This window comes from Oryctolagus cuniculus, chromosome 5, assembly GCF_051225735.1.
Source record: "Oryctolagus cuniculus isolate XC-2025 breed Fujian yellow rabbit chromosome 5, ASM5122573v1, whole genome shotgun sequence".
NCBI lineage: Eukaryota > Metazoa > Chordata > Mammalia > Lagomorpha > Leporidae > Oryctolagus > Oryctolagus cuniculus.
This window is the reverse complement of record NC_142871.1, coordinates 102,582,722-102,602,637: the sequence shown is the minus strand read 5'-3', so window position 1 is coordinate 102,602,637 and position 19,916 is coordinate 102,582,722. Positions and strand designations below refer to the sequence as shown.

Below are 19,916 nucleotides of genomic sequence, written 5' to 3'. Positions count from 1 at the left end.
TTAACCATGTAGTAATTAGGGGAAAGGTGCACTAAGCCAGATGAATTATCACAGTCAACCAGTAAAAGACACAGTGAGTTCTCAGCTGTGCAATACATGCTGCCAGGCTTGGAGTGCAGGCACCCACATTCTACATAAAGTGCAGAGCACCTGTCGCACAGTGTGGCTTTGTTTCTGGCTACCTAGATTAATTCTCTAGGAATCCACAGCAAGGGCAAGACACGGGGAGGCTAAAAGCAATTTTGTAAATGGAATTTCTGGAAAACTAAGAGCTGTTTTCTCCCTCGCTTTTTTCCTCCATGGAAGATGAAAGTGAGTGGACAAAGTTTGAAGAAGAGCCTGAATTACATTGTTAAGATCTGAGGATCCACTGTACATGGATTTAAGCAGATGATTGTCATATGAGCACTCAGAGCTAAAACACCCTAAAACTGAGCTCAAAGGGCAGTTATGTGATGGACTGAGAGGTAGAGAAAGGCACACGGAAGACACAGCTGAAGGTATCCAGGGAACAGTTTGTAAAGATAACCAATTGGCGACTCAGTTTAGGATCAGGTTGACTGGGTTGCGTGGTTGGTTTTGTAAGATAAACATAGCCAGTTTCTGGCTTGGCGAAAGCTGACTTGAAATCAAAGCAGCAGAATGTCAAATTTCCTCCTCAGTTGTGAGTACTATATTATAGTGATAATAATAATGCTTGCAATAATTCAGTGACAAAAAACAACACATATGGAAGTTCTGTGTTGTCCTGGTTACTCACAACACCCGTATTACTAAAGATTATTATCTCTGCTTTTCATATAGACACTGAAACATGACGTTAAAGGGACCTGTTCGGGATCACTGAGCAAGAAATCAGTAGAGTGAGGTTCTAATGCAAGTCTACTGCCAAGTTCTGTTCTCATGGTAGCCACGCCTTTCAAACTGCAGGCCATGATTCATTCTCAGGTCTGCAATCTCCTTGGTGAATTAAAGTAAAGCATGCGTACAATACAATAGAAGATACAAAAGAGTTTAACCAGTGCAGAGGGGAATGAATGTTGTCAGAGACCGCATCTAATGTTGGAGCAGAAGTTTCTTGAAGTTTCTGCACTAATGTTGGTGTAGAAGTAGTCACCTCTGTCCAATCCCCTCCCCCTCTGGAGGCTGCCTTCATTCATTTCCCTTCAAACCTCTGACTTTTCTTCGTCTTCCTCGACCTACAGCTGGAGAACAGGAATGCTGGAGGGTGAAGGTGCTTCCTCACCTGCGGTGGTCTTCATGGAGCCACAGCAACCTGTGGGTTGTTAATGCTTGAAGGAGGGCCACTCATCGCTTAGCTGTTGGAGTATTATATGGAATTTGGTTCTTTGAAGTTTTTATTAATAAAATGTTAACCTCTGTGTGGTTTCACCAGTGCTCAAAGATTATGGATTCTGGAGTCTTGAAGACTCTGAGTGAGCCCTAGGTCCTTACCTAGGGAAGGCTACCTAACCTCTCTGAGTTCCTCGGTTATGCAACTGATAATATTAATGATACCCAGCCTAAATCCATACATGTAAAAATACATGATGTGTAAAGTAGCCAGTACAGTGCCCATCACAAGCTATGCATTTAATAGCTGCTAATTGTTATATCTAGAATAATAATTTCTAAGAATTTGGACACAATAAAAATCCTCTAGCACTGAAATTGTGCAAAAGCTTTTGTGTTTCGTTAGAATTCCAGAGGCTTTCCTGGATTTGTTATCATGTTATCTAGCATAGTTGTCTAGATGGTATTCTGAAGAATCATGACCGACTAGCGGGTGTTTAGAAGATAAAATCTAGCCTATGCCCTACTCAACACTATGCCTCGATGTAGGACCGCATCCATGACTGCAGGGCTGCAGCTATGTAGGAAGATGCCTTTTCTCATTAGTCCAGAAACACCATATCTGCTACTGGTGACCCTGTGTCCTGGGCCACTAAAATTAGCAAGGACTGTCCTGTAAAAGTTTAGAAGTGCTATTTGGTGGATTTTTCTGTTCAAGAGAATGTTATAAAGTAAGCTTTTACTATAATTGGCCGCCCAAAGAAGTATTTGTACTTCTAATGATAATCTAAAAACAATTTTGAGAGTTTCTTTTCTTGCGCATTATATAGACACTTGTAAATCCAGCAACACATCAGGACAAAACTATTTATAACATAGGTTGACACAGTACCACAGTACCCTTTGAAATGTTTTATGGACTACAAATGCTTCATAAAGATTCTTCGTTCTCTTTTCTTCCATCCCTTGATGTTGTAAAATATGTCAGAAGGCTATTTGAAGGTCACCATATATCTAGCATCTTGAAAACATATACTTCAAAGCTCTAAGAATCTGATGCGTTAGATCAGTAGACCCAGATTTAATTTCAGTTTACCTTTTAAACTCTATTGGAAAATATTTGCCATTGTGCTATCAGAAGTTGCATATGAAACTTAGTTCTATGTTTTAAAACTCAGCTGGATAGATTAAAATATTGATAACGGGTTATGATACTGCAAAAACTACCATATGCTAATAATTGAAATCTTACAGGCTATTTTTCTGTAGAGAAAAAAGAATACTAAATATTTGGATTCCTTGGGATGTTAGTTCTTTTATTGCACAAAATACTTGAGCAACACAAGACCCCCAAATGAACAACCTCAAAAAATAATTGAAACTTTGGTCTACAATGTAATAAATGGCCTTCAACTTTTTATATATATCTGTTCATTTTTTACCACTTTGGAAATATTTTCATTTGTAATTTTCTCTACCCATAGTAGAATTTAACATTAACAGATAAAATTAGTGAGCCCCACAAGCATATATACCCAAAGGATATATGCTATAAATAGAAGATTGCATACCAAACATACATTTTTATACACAGACCCACATCCACACAAAGAATCTTCCAAAAGTTTATGGAAATGCACAGATCCAGAACCATCAAACTAAGGCCTTTAGGCCAAATTTGGCTCATCATTTGTTTGTGTAAATAAAGTTTTATTGGAACATGTTCATGTCCTTTTTATTTACCTATTCTCTATGGCTGCTTTTCAGCAGCAGAGCTGAATAGTTAGGACAAAAACTACAGGGCTGGCGCCACAGCTCACTAGGCTAATCATCTGCCTGTGGCACCAGCACTCCAGGTTCTAGTCCCAGTTGGAAAGCCGGGGTCTGTCTGGTTGCTCCTCTTCCAGGCCAGCTCTCTGCTGTGGCCTGGGAGTGCAGTGGAGGATGGCCCAAGTGCCTGGGCCCTATACCTGCATGGGACACCAGGAGGAAATGCCTGGCTCCTGGCTTTGGATCAGCACAGCGCTGGCCGTAGCGGCCATTTTGGGGGTGAACCAACAGAAGGAACACCTTTCTCTCTCTCTCTCTCTCTCTCTCTCTCTCTCTCTCTCTAACTCTGCCTGTCAAAAAAAGAAAAAAGAAAAAAACTACATGGCTCATAAAGTCTAAAAGATTTACAGGAAAAGTTTGTGAATCCCTGCAACAGACAGAAGCTGTGCCTTTGTGAAATTCAAATTCAAGTACAGAGACAGACAGTAGCGAAACAGCCAAATTTGAGTGTGGTCAGTGGTGAAACATGCAACCAATAAACCAGGGGAAGGGGATAGGGACTGTTGTAAGAAAGTCAGAGAAAGCCATGTTGCAAATATGACATTTGAGCAAAGATGGAAAAGAGGTAGGGGAGCAGGTCCTGTGGGAATCTAGAAGGTAAGGAAGCTGCAAGTGCAACGATGTGAGGTAGAAATTTCAAGAAACTTGAGGAATCCAGTGTGGCTGGCATGGTGTGAGAAAAGGAAAGACAGGTGAGGAGGTCCATGGGGATGTTGCATTTATCCCTGAGAATCACTGTAAGAAACTTCATGGGGCTTTTCCTGACCACTGGCTCTAATTGGTCCTGTATGAAATCTAGAATAGTCATTTCATTCAGAGAATGGGTCAAACCTATGGACACCACCTCCTTGAGTAAAATGCCTCAGAAGTCTCCAAACATAACCTCTGCCACTCATCCTGTCAACCCTTGCCATTGCTAAAAGAGAACAAGATAGCTACTAATTACGTGTTTCTGCTGATTGAAAAGTATCTCTGTGATATCCCTTTCCTGTAAGTTATCTGTGATGACATACTAGTGCCAGCATATTCTATATAAAGGTTTAGCTTCAAGTCAATAATACTAAATTTCCAATTGAGCAATTGGGTATGTTTTTCTTATGTAATTGCTGGGAATATAATTGATACACTAGGTCTATATCTCAATGTATTTGACTACCCTCTCCATGCCCTCATTCCCTCAAGAAATTTACAGTCTAATAATGGAGAAAAAAATTACAGAAAGTTATTTTCAAATTTGGATATCTCCCACAAAGTAAATAATTCTCAGGTGTGTGTTTACATAGTCCTGCCTGCTATCTTTAGGCAAGTGTATTTTTATTCCTTTTTCTATTCCTGAGGAGGAAATATCTCAAACTGAGAGATTAGGTGACTTGGTCAGGTTTGCTTAGTTAATAAACAAAAAAGAAAATACCCATGGACAGTTGCCTGGTACCTCAATACATTGGACATTCTTTTCCATGCTGTTTTTTATTGTTAAAACAATGATCAATTATTTTGATCATAGATCTACATGAATTAAAAATCTTTATTCATGTCAACTTAATATATACTTTTATAGAATATAAAATATATACATCACATATTTAAAGTATGGCCAAATAAGAATATTGCTATTCTAAACATCCAGAGCCACTCATGTCCCACTGTGATACAGTGCCCTAGTTTAAAACAAGGTGGAACTCTTGGGAGTAATTGTTAACTACTCTGCTGTTTTTGTGGGTCTCTTTAAATAATGTTGATTTTTGTGGGTAACAAAACTGATGCAGTGGGAAAATGAGAAATATTTTGATACCTGACTATAAGTCCCTCAAGTGCAGGATCTGTATTTAATTTTCTCTTTAATTGGCAAGATCTAGGAAATAATAATGTCTTAATAAGTGAATAAATGCTTATGATCGAAACAAGATATCTGTTTTCTTTTTTCCCCACTTATTTATGTTCATCATTGGCAGGTGATAACTCATTAAAGCAGTAACCAAATCTATCTTTTTGAATGTTTCCAATGTTGGCTCCTGTACTCTTAGTTATTAATGATTCTCAAAGATTCAATTTAAAGTTCCCTCTTCAGGAACCAAGATACCCAAAATAGATGTGAATATTACCAGGTTATTGCATGTTTAGAGTTTCATACGCAAGTGATTGAATTTTTCTCATGCCTCCGGAGAGCTTGACTTCAAATAGATTTCACCTGCATGTGTTTTCACTGTGACTGGATCAAAAGAAATCTTCAATATGACTTCTCCAAATAATCATCTAGTAAAAGCACTTTGACATATGGAGAAAAATAAAAATAGTCAAATTTATAGTTTCCTTTTAGTTGTTGGTTTCTCAGTCATGAGCCATGATTGAGGGATTTTTCTTTCATTAGCGCCTCTGAGTGCAAAATCATTGGCACTTTCTGTCATCTAATAGTTTAAGGCATCTTTATATCTTTGATTTTATATCTTGAAAGATGTCTAAACTATGCGATTATTTCTCAAAGGATTCTGTTATTGGTTGATAATAATATAAATGGGATTATAAATTATATTAGCATGTTTCTGTGCGTGAGATTAAACATCCTTTTGTTTCCTTTTCCTTGCAAGGTCTTTTGCTTGAGTTAGGCCAGCCAACTGACATATTGCTCATTAATCATACATATTAACTGGAGTAGTTAATGTTTTAAAATCCAACTTACTATTCTGTCCACAGAGACTAGTTCTTGTTTTCTAATGTGATGGCGTATGCTTCAGACACTGCTAATTAGGTCTATCCCTTGAAAATTCATCCTGACATGTTTCAAGAACATTTTTCCCCTTGAGTGTGAGTTCATTAATATCCTTGTATAAGTCTTATAGGATTACTTACACATTGCATCTTTCTCTCTTTTAAAAACCATAGTTTATAGTGAAGAGTGAAATAAAGCTCACTTCTTTATGTACCATATTTTTAGTAAAAAATAGCTAGATAAATATCAGAAACAAGTTGATACTATATTCAGTAACATAAAGACATACATATTTTACACAAGTGGAAATGTTGTACATATAATTCACTCCAGATTATCTGCACAAACATAATGAAAAATTGTTATAAGCAATCTAAATCAGGTAACCTAAAATTATTTTTACTGAGCCTCTGTATTGAAATATGAATCTGTAGCAGTTTCGTTTTCTAGGCTATTAACTATGTAGGAAGGGGCATATATAACCTACATTATATGACTTCTTTAAGGCAAAACTCCCCACAGATTTTCATGATAGTCAAAATAATTAAACTCAGCACTCTCACTATAATCTACAAGGCCAAGCACGTTTTGGCCTGCCTACCAATCAACAAACTTACTTGCTCTTTTGTCAGCATCTGGATTTCTTACTCTTCCCTCAGCAAACCCTATTCAGCTTTGTTATTGCTCTCCCCTCTGCAGAAAGTTCTTCCTCAGATTTTGTGTGGCCCATGGACTCACTTGGTTCAGGTTTGTGCTGAGGCTTCTCCTGATATTTCTGTCTAAAACTGTACACCTTTCTATATTATCTCCTTGTACTTCTTTATGTTTCATAATTCCAATCACTATTCATAGGTCATGCATTTACTTATGAGATATGTAATGAGGATAACAGAATGAAGATGATAAGAGGAGGTACAACCAAGCTGCCTAGATTAAATTACTAATTCTCACTCATTTGTCTCACCTGAAAATAGGACTACTTCAAAGATATTTTGAAGATTAAGTGAAGAAATATGTATAAATTGCTTTGAATGATTTCTGGCCTATAGTAAGAGCCTTGTGTTATCTATTGGTATTGTTCATACTGAAATATAAGCTTCACGATGACAAATGTTTCTTAATTAATGAATGATTCTGTCTACCTGCCTGCCAAAATTGGGAGTGAATGTCCTATAAAAATACAGTGGAATTTCTTCTGAGCCTTTTGGCTAAGATCAAGTGTAAAATACAATGGAAAGTTGGCAACTGAACAAATGAAAAGCTACAAATTAAGTCATAGCATGAGTTCTCTATGATTGAGAAAGCTCAGTTGGTTACTAGAGCTTTATGTATGTATATATTTATGTAGTAGATATTTAAAGGTGCCAGGAACAATAAGCATTTGGAGTTTCTGCCCAAGAGGTTCTTCTCTAGAAGGGAATAGAGAAAAAGAAGAAAACAAAGAGAATTGGCAAGAGAGCCACAGTCAGGGCTTGCTGGACTAAATGCAGTACCTTTCCCAGGAAACCCTAACTTTATTGTGGGAAATGTTGACACTGATGGGAGCTAAGGGAAGGTAGACTGATAAGAAAAGAGTTCAAATTACTTTTATTCAATTACTATTTCAAGTGACATTGGCTATTAAGTTTAAGGAAATGAAGAAAAAATATTACCAGTGTTTACTTAGCAGTATATCCTTAACTGTTCCATTTTTGAAGATCATCAAGACATTTTCCCAATATTTCAATCAATTGTGCAATGAAAAGCATTAGTAGGCTGAAAAATGCTTTCTGAACACATTTAATCTAAAGGCTAATGAGGATTATCCAAGGCTCAAAAGGATCAAAGAGGACACACGTGTCTAAAACATGTTAGTGCAGAAGTGTCCATTGAAAGCCATCCCTGTTTTGGAGGGCGGGGCTGTTTTATGATAGAGAGTCCTATCTTGTTGATGCGAATGTATGGACTTTTTCTGTCCATATTTCCTGCCCATCATTGTGATTCCTCCTCCCTGAAGGGATGCCCAAAAAGAGTTATTAAAGCTGGCACTTTTGGGAAGGAAATTAATTCTAACTTCCTCTCCCTGGATTTCCTAAGCTCACCTATAACCATTTGAATAAATCTATCCAGAAATCTGTGCCATGAAGACAAGATCCAGCTCTCTCAGTTATCTTAATACATTTTCCTCTAGCATAGTATGTAAAACAGTGACAGTAAATTTTTGCTGAATAAAATGTACTCATATCTTTTTGACATGGTTTCTTTCTGGCATTTAAATATCCAAATGAATTTAACTCATTAAATTCACTTCAAGTAATTGAGAGTTACATGATGAAATTTTTTCAATTTCAAGATTAACTGGCCTTTATAGTTAATTTTATGGATCCTCTGGAATTCTCTTCATGTTTCAGGAAGTTATTGAATAACTGCAAAATATGTTTATGGATTTATTTGGCACTTGTCCATTCAATCCTTCACAATGAAAATACAATATATCCTGTGAGAATATATCTTCTAAAGTGTGCAGCTCAAATCCTGAAAATATGCTCTGTGTCCTCACATTAGTTGAAATATTGACATAAGAAGTCATTAACAGTTTGTTTATTAAAATGCTGGCTGGTAATACTGAGCTTTGTCCTTTTACCTGGCCTAGATTCTGACTTGTCTGAGATGAACCTGTTTTCTTTTTAATATTTCTAGTAAATAAGACACTACCATTGTATATCTACCCTAAATGTAAAAATGTTAGAACTAAACATCTACACTCAAGACACATTTTGAAAGTGCTTGAGTTTGGAGACGAGGAAGCCCAGTGTCATGACTGTCAACAGGAAAGCAGTGTATATCGTGGGGTTCCCCTTCTGCAGTCTGGAAGCATGCCTCCTGTGAACTTCCAAATGTGGAAGAAAGAACACTTTCACTAGTCCAGCTTTGATCCTCTTAATGTGGCACACAGAGATGTTAAAACATACTGTGACATGTTCAAGAAATTGTTTAGCCATACCCTACTGCTGCCCAACCAGTGATACCAAGATGAATCGTGTGCTTTGGCAAAGACTAGCGATGACAAGCCTAGGAAACAGATCCAGAAATCAGGACTGAGACATGGTGGCTTGGCGAGATGGTTCAGGGTCCAGGCAGATCTAATGCGAAGTTTCATTTGGCCTACAGAGTCATGGGAGGGTGTGAGGTGAGGGCAAGCAGAAATCAGGCCGAGTGGCAGATTTTTTAAAAGTCCAAATTCTAAGCAAATGTGACACTTAAAAGTATGCCTTGATTATAAGAAAACAAGAGAATGTCAAATGTCAAGAATTATAGCATCAAAATAACCTAAATTGTGAATAATCAGGATACCCATTTTAGTGAAATGTAATCATTTATTCAAATTACTATTTATTCCATTGTGGCTCAGGGGGGATTAGACAATAATGTCACAACAATTTCTAACTTGTTTTAGAAAGTCACAGCAATTCCTGGTAGGTTCCATCCAAGGATATGGAAAGAAAGGGGCAGAGAGATGTGGAAACTGTGCCCTGAGCCCAATCTTGCTGAGCAAAGCAATAGCACGGATTCATCTTTCTTTAGCTCTAAAATTGTTTTAAATTGTTTGTTGATACTGAATTACAGCCTCTTCCCCTGTCCTTACAAGAGCCACTTGTCTGATCCCTGAAGTAATGAGACCTTTATGACTAGCATTGTTGCTGTCATAGATGTATTTTTAAATATCTATTAAGAAATAAAGTGCACTTGGGTTATTATGCATTCCTCACATAAGTATCCCATTCCCATTTTTGCACATATCATTGATTTCTAAATGTGGTGATTCTTTACAACATCAGTCATAAATCTTATTTCCGTTCATAATATAAAAAAAGAAAACCAAGCTTCCCAGATAGTCTGTAATGTTTTCCTGTGTAATTAACACCTCATTCACAGTTGTGTGTGCCAGTCAAGGCTCTGTCTCCTCTTCCTTGACATTTCCTTGAGCCTTGTTCAGGCTGAGCTGATGCCTGAGAGTGTGTGAACTATACACATGGAAACAGGGAACTATTTGGGAGGAGCCAGCTGTGTGTTAGCAATACCTGGCAACTTATAAAGACTACTTAGACATGTGTTTCGTCTTGTGGGTTTGAGGTCTGCATACTGTCCTTTATTTAAGTCTGTTTTCACTGTAACTTCGTCTTCATCATCAACATTGTCAACAGCAAAAACCATCTGTCAGATAAGTAGCAATAGGCCATAATTTGCATTCTTCTCTTCTTAAAGCCCCTGAAGGGGCCAAGTGTGTATAAGTCAAGTGTCTAATTTAAGATACATGTGCTCTCATACTGCAAGTTATCCTGGGAACATTACCTTTACTGTTGAAAATTTGTAGATGTTATCTATTTAAGTCACTTTTTTTCTGACAATAGTGGCCTTGTACACCATACATGAAGTCATTATATCATTCAAATAAAATTGTGTTGTCATGGAAACCCCTTATCATTTTTTAAATTTTTATTGAAATGTGGCATGCATTCAGAAAAAATTATATATAATAAAGATACAATTTGAAACTTTTTCACAAAATAAATACACTCATTTAAGTAGCACACAGTTCAAGAAACAGAACATCACCGACCATCTTCCATACCCTCTTTTATTCTTTCTTTCTGTTACTCCCCACACCAATGTGGGTAACTCGTTACAACTTCTAACAGCATAGATCAGTTTGGTTTTGTTCTGCATACAAATTGATCAACATCATGTTCATAGGAAACATCTATATTGTTATACATCAAACACTTGTATTCATTTCCATTGCTGTTATACTATTTCATTATATGAGTAAAGTATAATTTGTTATTTTTATTTCTACTTTTAATGGCCATCATGATTGTTATTTTAAATTTCTTTTTGAATCCAAATGCATTGGGGCTGATGTTTGCCCTCATCTAGTTGGGGTGCCAGTTAGTAAACTCTACCACATCTGAGTTAATATCTGGGTTCATATCTGGTTGTGGTTCTTGTGGTTCTTAGCTTCTTACTAATGCAGACCTTAAAAAGCAGCAGTGATGGATCAAGTAATTGGGTCACCAACACCCACATGTGAGACCTAAATTGAACTCCTAGATCCCAGCTTTGGCCTGGTTCAAGCTAGCCTCTGCCATTGTGGGCATTTGGGCATTCCTGCAAATGGGAATCAGTCTGCCTGTCTCCCTTACTTTTGCCTCTCCATCTCTCTCATAAATAAATAAGTTAATTTTTTAAAAATGTATATCCACAGTTAAGTGTTGACCACACCTTTTTAAAAGCTGTAAACTATATATTTTAGAAGATTTCCTTGAAATATTATCAAACATTTTATATGAAGAAATTAAAAAATTGGATAGAAGATTATAGACGGGCATGGAGGAAAGGTTCTAACATTTATTAGTATTATTACCACCATATTACCAGACTTTGTGGTAGGAATTTTTTTGCAATTGTAGTAAAAGATAGATTAGCATCAAATTTAACAACATTACCAATATATAAGTCCAGTAATATTGTCTATCCACATGTTTTGAAAAGGTCTCCAGAACTTTTTCCTCTTAAAACATTGAAACAATTCCTTTAAAATAACTTTGTTTTCCCCCTTCCTTCAGTGCCTCAGAACCACCTTTCTACTTTCTGTCACTGTGAATTTGACTATTTTTGGTCTCTTATATAAATCACACAGTATTTTTCCTATCATGGCTGTTTTCTTTCACTTAGTATAATGTCCTCAAGTCTCCTCTATTTTGTAGCATGTGACAGGATTTCCTTCCTTTTTTTAATACTGAATAAAAATTCCATTGTATATTTTACCCCATTTTTTGTTTATGCATTCGTCCATTTGTTCTACTTCTTGGCTGTTGAGAATAGTGCTGTGCTATTATGGACATACCAACCCAAATGTCTCTTCCTGGTCCTGCTTTCAATTCTTCTGGGTCTGTACCCAGAAGTGGAATTTCTGAATCAGGGTAATTCTATCTCTAATTCTAATTTCTAATTCTAACTCCATGCTGTTTTCAATAGTGGCTTCATTTTTACACAGTCCCGCTAACATGCACAAGTATTCCAGCCTTTCCGAATCCTTCCCAATACTTATTTTCTAAATCTTTGTAGTAGCCATACTCATGGGTATATGCAGTAGAAATTTTATGAATTTCCTTTTTTAAAAGTTAATTTTACTTAGAGCCAAAGAGACAGATGAAGACATGAGAACCAACAAGGGAGCTCCCTACCTGCTGGTTCACCTCTAAATGCCTGTATCAGCTGAGGCTGGGCCAGGCCAGAGTTAGGAGCTGAAGGTCATTGCAGGTCTCCCACATGGGTGGGGGGGTCACAGATACTCATCACCGGCTGTCTCACAGAGCCTGCATTACCAGGAAACTAGAATCAGAAGGAGAACTGGGAAGTAAACTCAGGCACTCCAATAAAGGATGCAGGTATTCCAACCATCCTAACCAACAGGCCAAACACCCATCCTGATCTCCTTTGTAATCCTCCACAATCCTGTTGCAAAGTAGAAGTAAAATTTTATGGTAGGCAGGAATTCCATGGAGTCCAGGTTCTTCTGATCTTTACAATAAACACTTTATTCTCAAAATTTCACAAAGTTCTTTTTGTTCTGAGCTACAATTTTTTACAGGCTATAAGGGGCTCAATATAATTGCTTGACTTTATATATATTAAATAAATTAGCTTTAGAGCAGTGATTCTCAAAATGTGGTCCCCAGCCCACGAGCTTGATAGACATACAAGTTCTCAGATTTCACCCAAGCCCCACAATCCAAAAACTCAGCACTTTTTAACAGTCTGCTAAACCAGCCCCTACGGTGATACTCATGCATAGCCTGGTCAGAATACTATTGAGTATAGATCAGTAGGCAGGCATCTAAGTTATTGTCCAATAATCTTTGTTGCCAATTAGGAAGTTGACATGTTGAGCCCCTTGATGTTTCCAGGGCAACCTGATAGAGTAAATCTGTATGTTGTGCCTTATTACCCAATTGTCAGGCAAGTGTAAGATTAGCCTGATTGTACTAATGCTCGAACAATAGATTTCACTACATTTGGAGATTTACCCAGACTCTAATTTGTCACAGTTGCTTTTTATTTTTTTGCAGAGATAATTTTAATCTACTCTATAATCAGGTTTAATTCACCACTAACCACAGCATTCAACTAGTAAAAAGTAGAAAAACCAGCCACCCTAACCAAAAGGACTTCTCCCAGTTTAACAGTTTTCTGAATTATCTGCCAGGATTTTCATCTCCAGTCACATCCGAGTCCTCATTTTTTGCCTCATTTTAGAATGGCTCTAAAGTGAGCCTTGTAATATAAGGATTGAAATAGCAGGGGGCAGAAATGGAAACAAATGCACAATAGCCATTCCTCAAATGAGCACTGCAATGCTCTCCACAGGCCTGCCATCAGCAGCTCCTAAACCCAGGCCCTGACCCGAGGTGTCCTCGTCCAGTTCCCCAGAGCCCCGAGTGGAAAAGAGCAAAGATTCGCAGATTACACTTTCCCTTGAAAGTTAAGGAATCTGATTTTAGTCCAAGGATAATAGTTTGTGCCTCATGTCCTGACATAATTACTAATAATAAGACAAAAAGATTGTCTTAGATTAAATAATAAAAGAGTCAAACTACCAAAAATCTACCATAACTCTTAAATACATGTTTGCCTATCCTTAAGCCTTTTTATAAGTGAAAAGAGAAAAAATCTTTAGAGGGGAATAGGAGGTGGTGCCACTGGGCAAATGTTCTGAGCATTTGGGGCCCTCGAAGGAGGGAAATGGACAAGTGGGTTAATTCCAGAGCAGAAGAAAAATGGTGTCTGAGAGTAGGCTAGGAGCTTTATATTGATAGAAATTGCAGTCCTCAACAGCCCTCTCATACCCCTGCAGTTCCCACTTTTATTTCTCATCCATCCTTCCCTCTACTGTCCTGTCAGGGCCCCCTCTACAGGTCACTGAGACTTAGCACTTAGTGGACTTTAAAGTAAACCCTTTTCTGAGAATATACTTGGTGTCAGGCTAAGAAAAATGTGACTGTGTTGCTTTGTGAAGGACATCTTTTAAAACTGTTCAAATAGGCTTCAGGGTATTACTAGAAATTCAAGTCTAAAAACCAGGCTTAAGCTGAAAATTTGTGCTAGTTCAAGTGATCTGCATACAATGTGTCTCATTAACTAAATGACCTTCAAAAGTATTTTACCTGCATATGCACACCCGGGCAAGGACACATATACAAAATCAGCTTCCTCTCTACACTCCTCTGCTGTACACATTCAGAAGACTCTGAGAGGCAACTGACTCATATGATCATGGAAATTGGCAGAGATGCAGATACAAGAATTTAGATGCATGCCCTTACAATACCCAATGTTGGAAGCTTTTGACTCCTCATTTTACACTGTCAGTATTATGTTCTTATATCTCACCTGGTTACTCTTAAACATGCACTCTGACAGAGTTTGATCAATAACCGGTCTCAATTTCCCCACTTACTGCCCAAATCAATTTATATGATCCCTTTGGAGAAAAGGGAACATAAGCAAAGTTGGTCCTGTGGTTTAACTTACCTCAACCTATGGCATGCTGAAAGAAAGAGCCAATTGCTTAGATACCATTGATTCAGTTTTATTGTGCACCTGTGAATTAATAAATGACAGTGCTTTGTCTAAGTAATCACTGTATCATTGATTACTCCTGACAGGCTAATTGATGTATATTTACTAAAAGATGGAATACATTGATTTCCAGAAAATGTAAACTCAACACTAAAAAATGGTATATATGTATTAAGTACACAGAATATTAAATTATGTATTCATTCCCATCTTACAGTTCCATAAAAGAACTTCAAGGTTTAGGTCTCTAAGACAGACAGTAAATAAATACACTAAAAATAATTCTGTTCTTAGTAAATTTTTTACAAATCTATTTTGTAGATGTTAACTAGGGTTATTTATGGAAAAGGCTGCTCTGTTTATATGAAGCCCTTTGTGGTATTACCTTAGTTTGCCTTCAGAAACTGTGGATATATTTCTCACCCATTCTTACCATATTTTTTGCTTACCTCCCAAAAATTACCCTGGCCTTAGACTTCTACTCTACTCCAAGCCTAGGTGAAAAACAGAGATTGAGTAACTTTGCCTGACACTTTCAGACTAAGAAAATTAGTGAATGAAAGGGCCCTTTGTATGTTTAAGCTTACACTTCTCAAAAAAATAATCATTGAAAAGATCAACCTAATACTTTTAGTTTTCAAATATCAATAAACTTTAATATGTACTTGTGTTAATATTCTATCCATATAGTGATCAAATAATTGTTAGTAATGATGAAATTGAAAAATATATGCTTAGAAATACTTATCATTCAAAATGAATGTTTTCAGTACTTGTGCTGTCCTTTTTTGGAAAAAAGTTTAAGAAAATAATTTTGTAATAAATAGATAAATGCTTTTAAATGATATTCACCACCCAGTTACTTAGAGATGTTAGCACAAAACTATCTTTCTCACTCCCGCCACTGAAATTTAGCTATTTGTAAACTTGGGAGTTCCTATTTGGTTGCAATAATGAGGATTTATGTGAAAGAATTACACATTAGTTCACCTACAAAGCAACTTAACCATCCAAAGGCAAGAAAAGAACTAGTGCATACATGTGCTCATATAAAATATATACTAAGAATAAGACTTAGGGAAGTGCTTTTCAAATTTTAGCAAGCATAATAATTAACTGGAGTGGTTTTAAAAGTTCAGATCAAGACTCCCATCCCCAGAGATTCTAAACTGTTAAGTCTAAAAGGATGTGCAAAAATATTCAAGTTAAAACCCAATCCCATCATCAGTGTAAACCCTCTTTGATAAACATCAACTCAAGATAACAGATGCCTTTATAATTGTATCTGAAACCACAGAATCATCAGATAAAATGCCAATCTTAGATCATCTTTCAGATACATTTTATTGCTTTGCTAGAGTATCAAAATAAGTAGATAGCTCTTGAAGGTCTACTGATAAAAGTTAAGATTTATTTTTTCAGGTACCATGTCTACATTGTGCTCATTAGCAATTGGTGCACAACTTTTAGAATTCATTAATGCTTAGTGAGATGGCATTGGTACATGCCACCTTGATGGGATTGAATTGGAATCCCCTGGTATGTTTCTAACTCTACCGTTTGAGGTAAGTCAGCTTGAGCGTGTCCCGAATTGCACATCTCTTCCCTCTCTTATTCCCAGTCTCATATTTAACAGCGATCACTTTTCAGCTAAGTTTCAGCACTTAAAAAGAATTCTGTATTGATTACAGTATTCAACCAAAAGTATTAAGTAGAACAAACAAACAAAATACTAAGAGGGTAACATATCAAGTTGCTCATCAACAGTCAGGGTGAGGGCTGATCAAGTCACCGTTTCTCATAGTGTTCATTTCACTTTAACAGGTTTCCTTTTTGGTGCTCAGTTAGTTGTCACCTATCAAGGAGAACAAGTGGTATTTGTCCCTTTGGGATGGGCTTATTTCACTCAACATAATGTTTTCCAACAGGGATCACTTTTCAGTTAAAATATAAACACCTAAGAATAATTGTGTGTTAATTGCAGAGTTCAACCAATGGTATTAGAACAAAAAAAATACTAAAATGGATAAAGTATTACATTGTGCATCAACCGTCAGGACAAGAGCTGTGATCAATTTCTGTTCACAATTGATCATAATGATAGGACTAAGAACCAAAGGGATCACATAAACAAGAATAGTGTCTACAAATACTAGCTGATAGAATAAAAAAGGGAGAGAATGATCCAACATGGGAAGTGAGATACACAGCAGACCCATAGAATGGCAAATGTCCTAAACAGCACTCTGGCCTCAGAATCAGCCCTTAAGGCATGCGGATCCAGCTGAAAAGCCCATGAGAGTATTTCAGGCATGGAAAGCCAAGACACTCTGGCAAAAAAAAAAAAAAAAAAAAAAAAAAAAAAAAAAAAAAAAAACAAACCCTAAATGAAAGATCTCCGCGAGTGAGATCCCAGTGGAAAGAACGGGTCATCAAAGAAGGAGGTACCTTTCTCTGAAGGGAGGAAAGAACTTCCACTTAGACCATGGCCTTGTCTAAAAATTATCAGAGTCAGTGAACTCAGGGGACTTCCATAGCCTTGGCAGCTCATGACAAGAGCCTAGGTTGATTACTGATGCCATAAACAAGAGTGTCAATTTGTTAAGTCAACAACAGGAGTCACTGTGCACTTACTCCTCATGTTGGATCTTTGTCCTTAGTGTGCTGTACATTGAGATTTAATGCTATAACTAGCACTCAAACAGTATTTTTCACTTTATGTTTCTGTGTGGGAGCAAACTGTTGAAATCTTTACTTAATGTATGCTAAATTGATCTTCTGTATATAAAGAGAAACGAAAATGAATCTTGATGTGAATGGAAGGGGAGAGGGAGTGGGAAAGGGGAGGGTTGCAGGTGGGAGGTTCGTTATGGGGGGGAAGCCATTGTAATCCATAAGCTGTACTTTGGAGATTTATATTCATTAAATAAAAGTTAAAAAAAAAAGAATTCATTAATGCTTAAAAATAATGTGGACTTGGAAATGTTTTTAGTATTTTGTTCATTTTTACTATCTTTGATGTTGCCACTTAATGTTATATTAAAATAGAATCACAGCTTTTATGCATTTTTTCTTTTGTTTGAAGGGAAGACGAGGAAAACCAGGACCTCCAGGAAAACCGGGACCCCCAGGACCTCCTGTGAGTAAACCATAGGATGACTGTCCCTTTGGAGTGACCCTCTTTATTTCTATGTGTTTACTCAAGGTTTACTTTACTCCCCTGTGAATAATCACTTTATTCTTTCTACTGTTTAAATGAGGATTTCAGTACCTGGGTGAGTAATTTGTTTTTCATAAACCATACCCTCACTACTGCAAACCAAGTGAGAAGGGAGGCCAGTAGCTGTCCATACAGTTTACCCACTTCTTTATTACATGGTTAGGAATAAGTGCACTGCCTCCCTGGATATCCCTAAACCAGGTGTCCAAATAGATGAGTCCTGTTTTGAATCTATATGACCTCCATTTCCTGATTACTTTTTTTTTAAGATTGATTTTTTATTTATTTGAAAGGCAGAGTTACAGAAATAGATCTCTCTCCTGCTTGTTTACTCCCCAAATGGCTGCAATGGCCAGGGTTGTGCCAGGCTGAAGCCAGGGGCCCAGATCTGCTTCTGATCCTCCCACATGAGTGCAGGGGCCCAAGCACTTGGGCCATCTTCTGCTGCTTTACCAGGCACATTAACAGGGAGCTGGACTGGAAGTGGAGCAGCTGGGTCTTTAACTGGTGCCTATATGGGATGCTGACATCACAGGTGACAGCTTAACCTGCTATGCCACAACATTTCCTTGATTTCTTAACATGAAGGCTAGTAGTAAGACAGATATCTGGAGATGCGCATTTACTTTCTTGATTCAAATGGTTTTGTTAGTAGAATTTCACACTATGTTGTTGACAAGATCTTCTAACCAGTTATCTTACTACATTATTCCAAGTTTCTAGAAAAAAAAAATTCCATTTGTTTGTGCTTCTGTTAAATCCTTAACCCACCAGAATCTTGTTTGCATTCAAGCTACTGCACTGACACTACACTCTCTATGTCACCAATAGTGTCTTAATCACCAAATTCCCTAGGCACTTTCCAGGTTTCATCTTACTTTACTACAACACAGAAATTTGCACAATTGAATGGTCTCACCTTGAAATTCTCTGTGTTCTTAGTATTCTGACATGGATTTTTTTCCTAACTCTAGGAGCATTCTTTTTATCCCCTTCATCAACAACTTCCCGTCCATCTGCATTTGTATTTTGGATGGACTGAAGAATCCCAGTCTTTTTCATTCCTGCTGGGTTATACATCCCATTTCTTGTCAGTCTCTACTTGGAGGTCTCCTATGTACTAAAAAATTAGCAGGCCCAAAACTAAGTTCTAAAAATAACACTAGATATTTTTTCTCTCCTTCATCCTCCTTATCAACCTAGAATATGTCAATGTTACATCCAAACAGCTCATGAATCCCTCTCTTCCTCTCCATCCTTCTCACCAGTGCCTTAGTGAAGTTATGTCTATATGTTTAAAGCCATCTAAAAGTTGTTCTCCTTCCTATATCTTCTCCAAGTGGAATAATACCTAAAAGCATAACTCTGACCATGTAACTTAAGGCTTTATATCTAGAGCCTCAAGAAAGATGGATGCCATATGCCATTCTAGGCTCTTCATGGTTTGCCTTTTCTGCCTTTGCCTGTTCTCCTCTGTGGCCTTCTTTATTTTGTAATCTGTAACATAATCTTCCCTGCCCTTCCCTTGCATGATTTCTGGACTGTGGCATGTGGTTATTGAATGTTTAACAAGTGAGTAAGCAAATGAATATAGCTTATAGATAAGAAAATGAAGACCAAATAAGTGACATTTTAAAGAACAGAATCCTGCACTACCACTGAAGAGCTCTGGACCCAATACCTTGGGAGTTTCTTAGAATGTGGTCATATGCTAAAAATGAGCAAGATTACTGTCCGTGTCATTGATTTCATTTCACTTTAGCCATTCAAGTAGATTGCCTATTGACAAGTCATTGGTGTTAATTAACATTGAGTATAAAATCAAGAGGGAAGGGAGATGAAATTGGGTATCTTGGCATCTAGTCTTTAAAAAAATCAGCTTTGTTGATGTTTATTCCCTTTTTTGCAAAACAGAAAACATATTGTAAGATTTTCAACAAGGCCGGCGCCACAGCTCAATAGGCTAATCCTCCACCTAGCAGCGCCGGCACACCGGGTTCTAGTCCTGGTCGGGGCGCCGGATTCTTTCCCAGTTGCCCCTCTTCCAGGCCAGCTCTCTGCTGTGGCCCGGGAGTGCAGTGGAGGATGGCCCAGGTGCTTGGGCCCTGCACCCCATGGGAGACCAGGAGAAGCACCTGGCTCCTGCCTTAGGATCAGTGCCGTGCGCCGGCCACAGCGTGCCGGCCGCGGCGGCCATTGGAGGGTGAACCAACGGCAAAAGGAAGACCTTTCTGTCTCTCTCTC

At 37.6% G+C, this 19,916-nt stretch overlaps 1 protein-coding gene across 1 annotated transcript in view; it reads left to right on the top strand.

The window, feature by feature from the left end:
- COL19A1 (collagen type XIX alpha 1 chain) overlaps positions 1 to 19,916 on the top strand; it is a 406,965-nt gene that overhangs the window by 244,633 nt on the left and 142,416 nt on the right. The window contains exon 17 of the mRNA XM_051855528.3: positions 17,538 to 17,591. Within this exon, the coding sequence (XP_051711488.2) occupies positions 17,538 to 17,591 (54 nt within the window). The remainder of the gene's footprint in view (positions 1 to 17,537; positions 17,592 to 19,916) is intronic.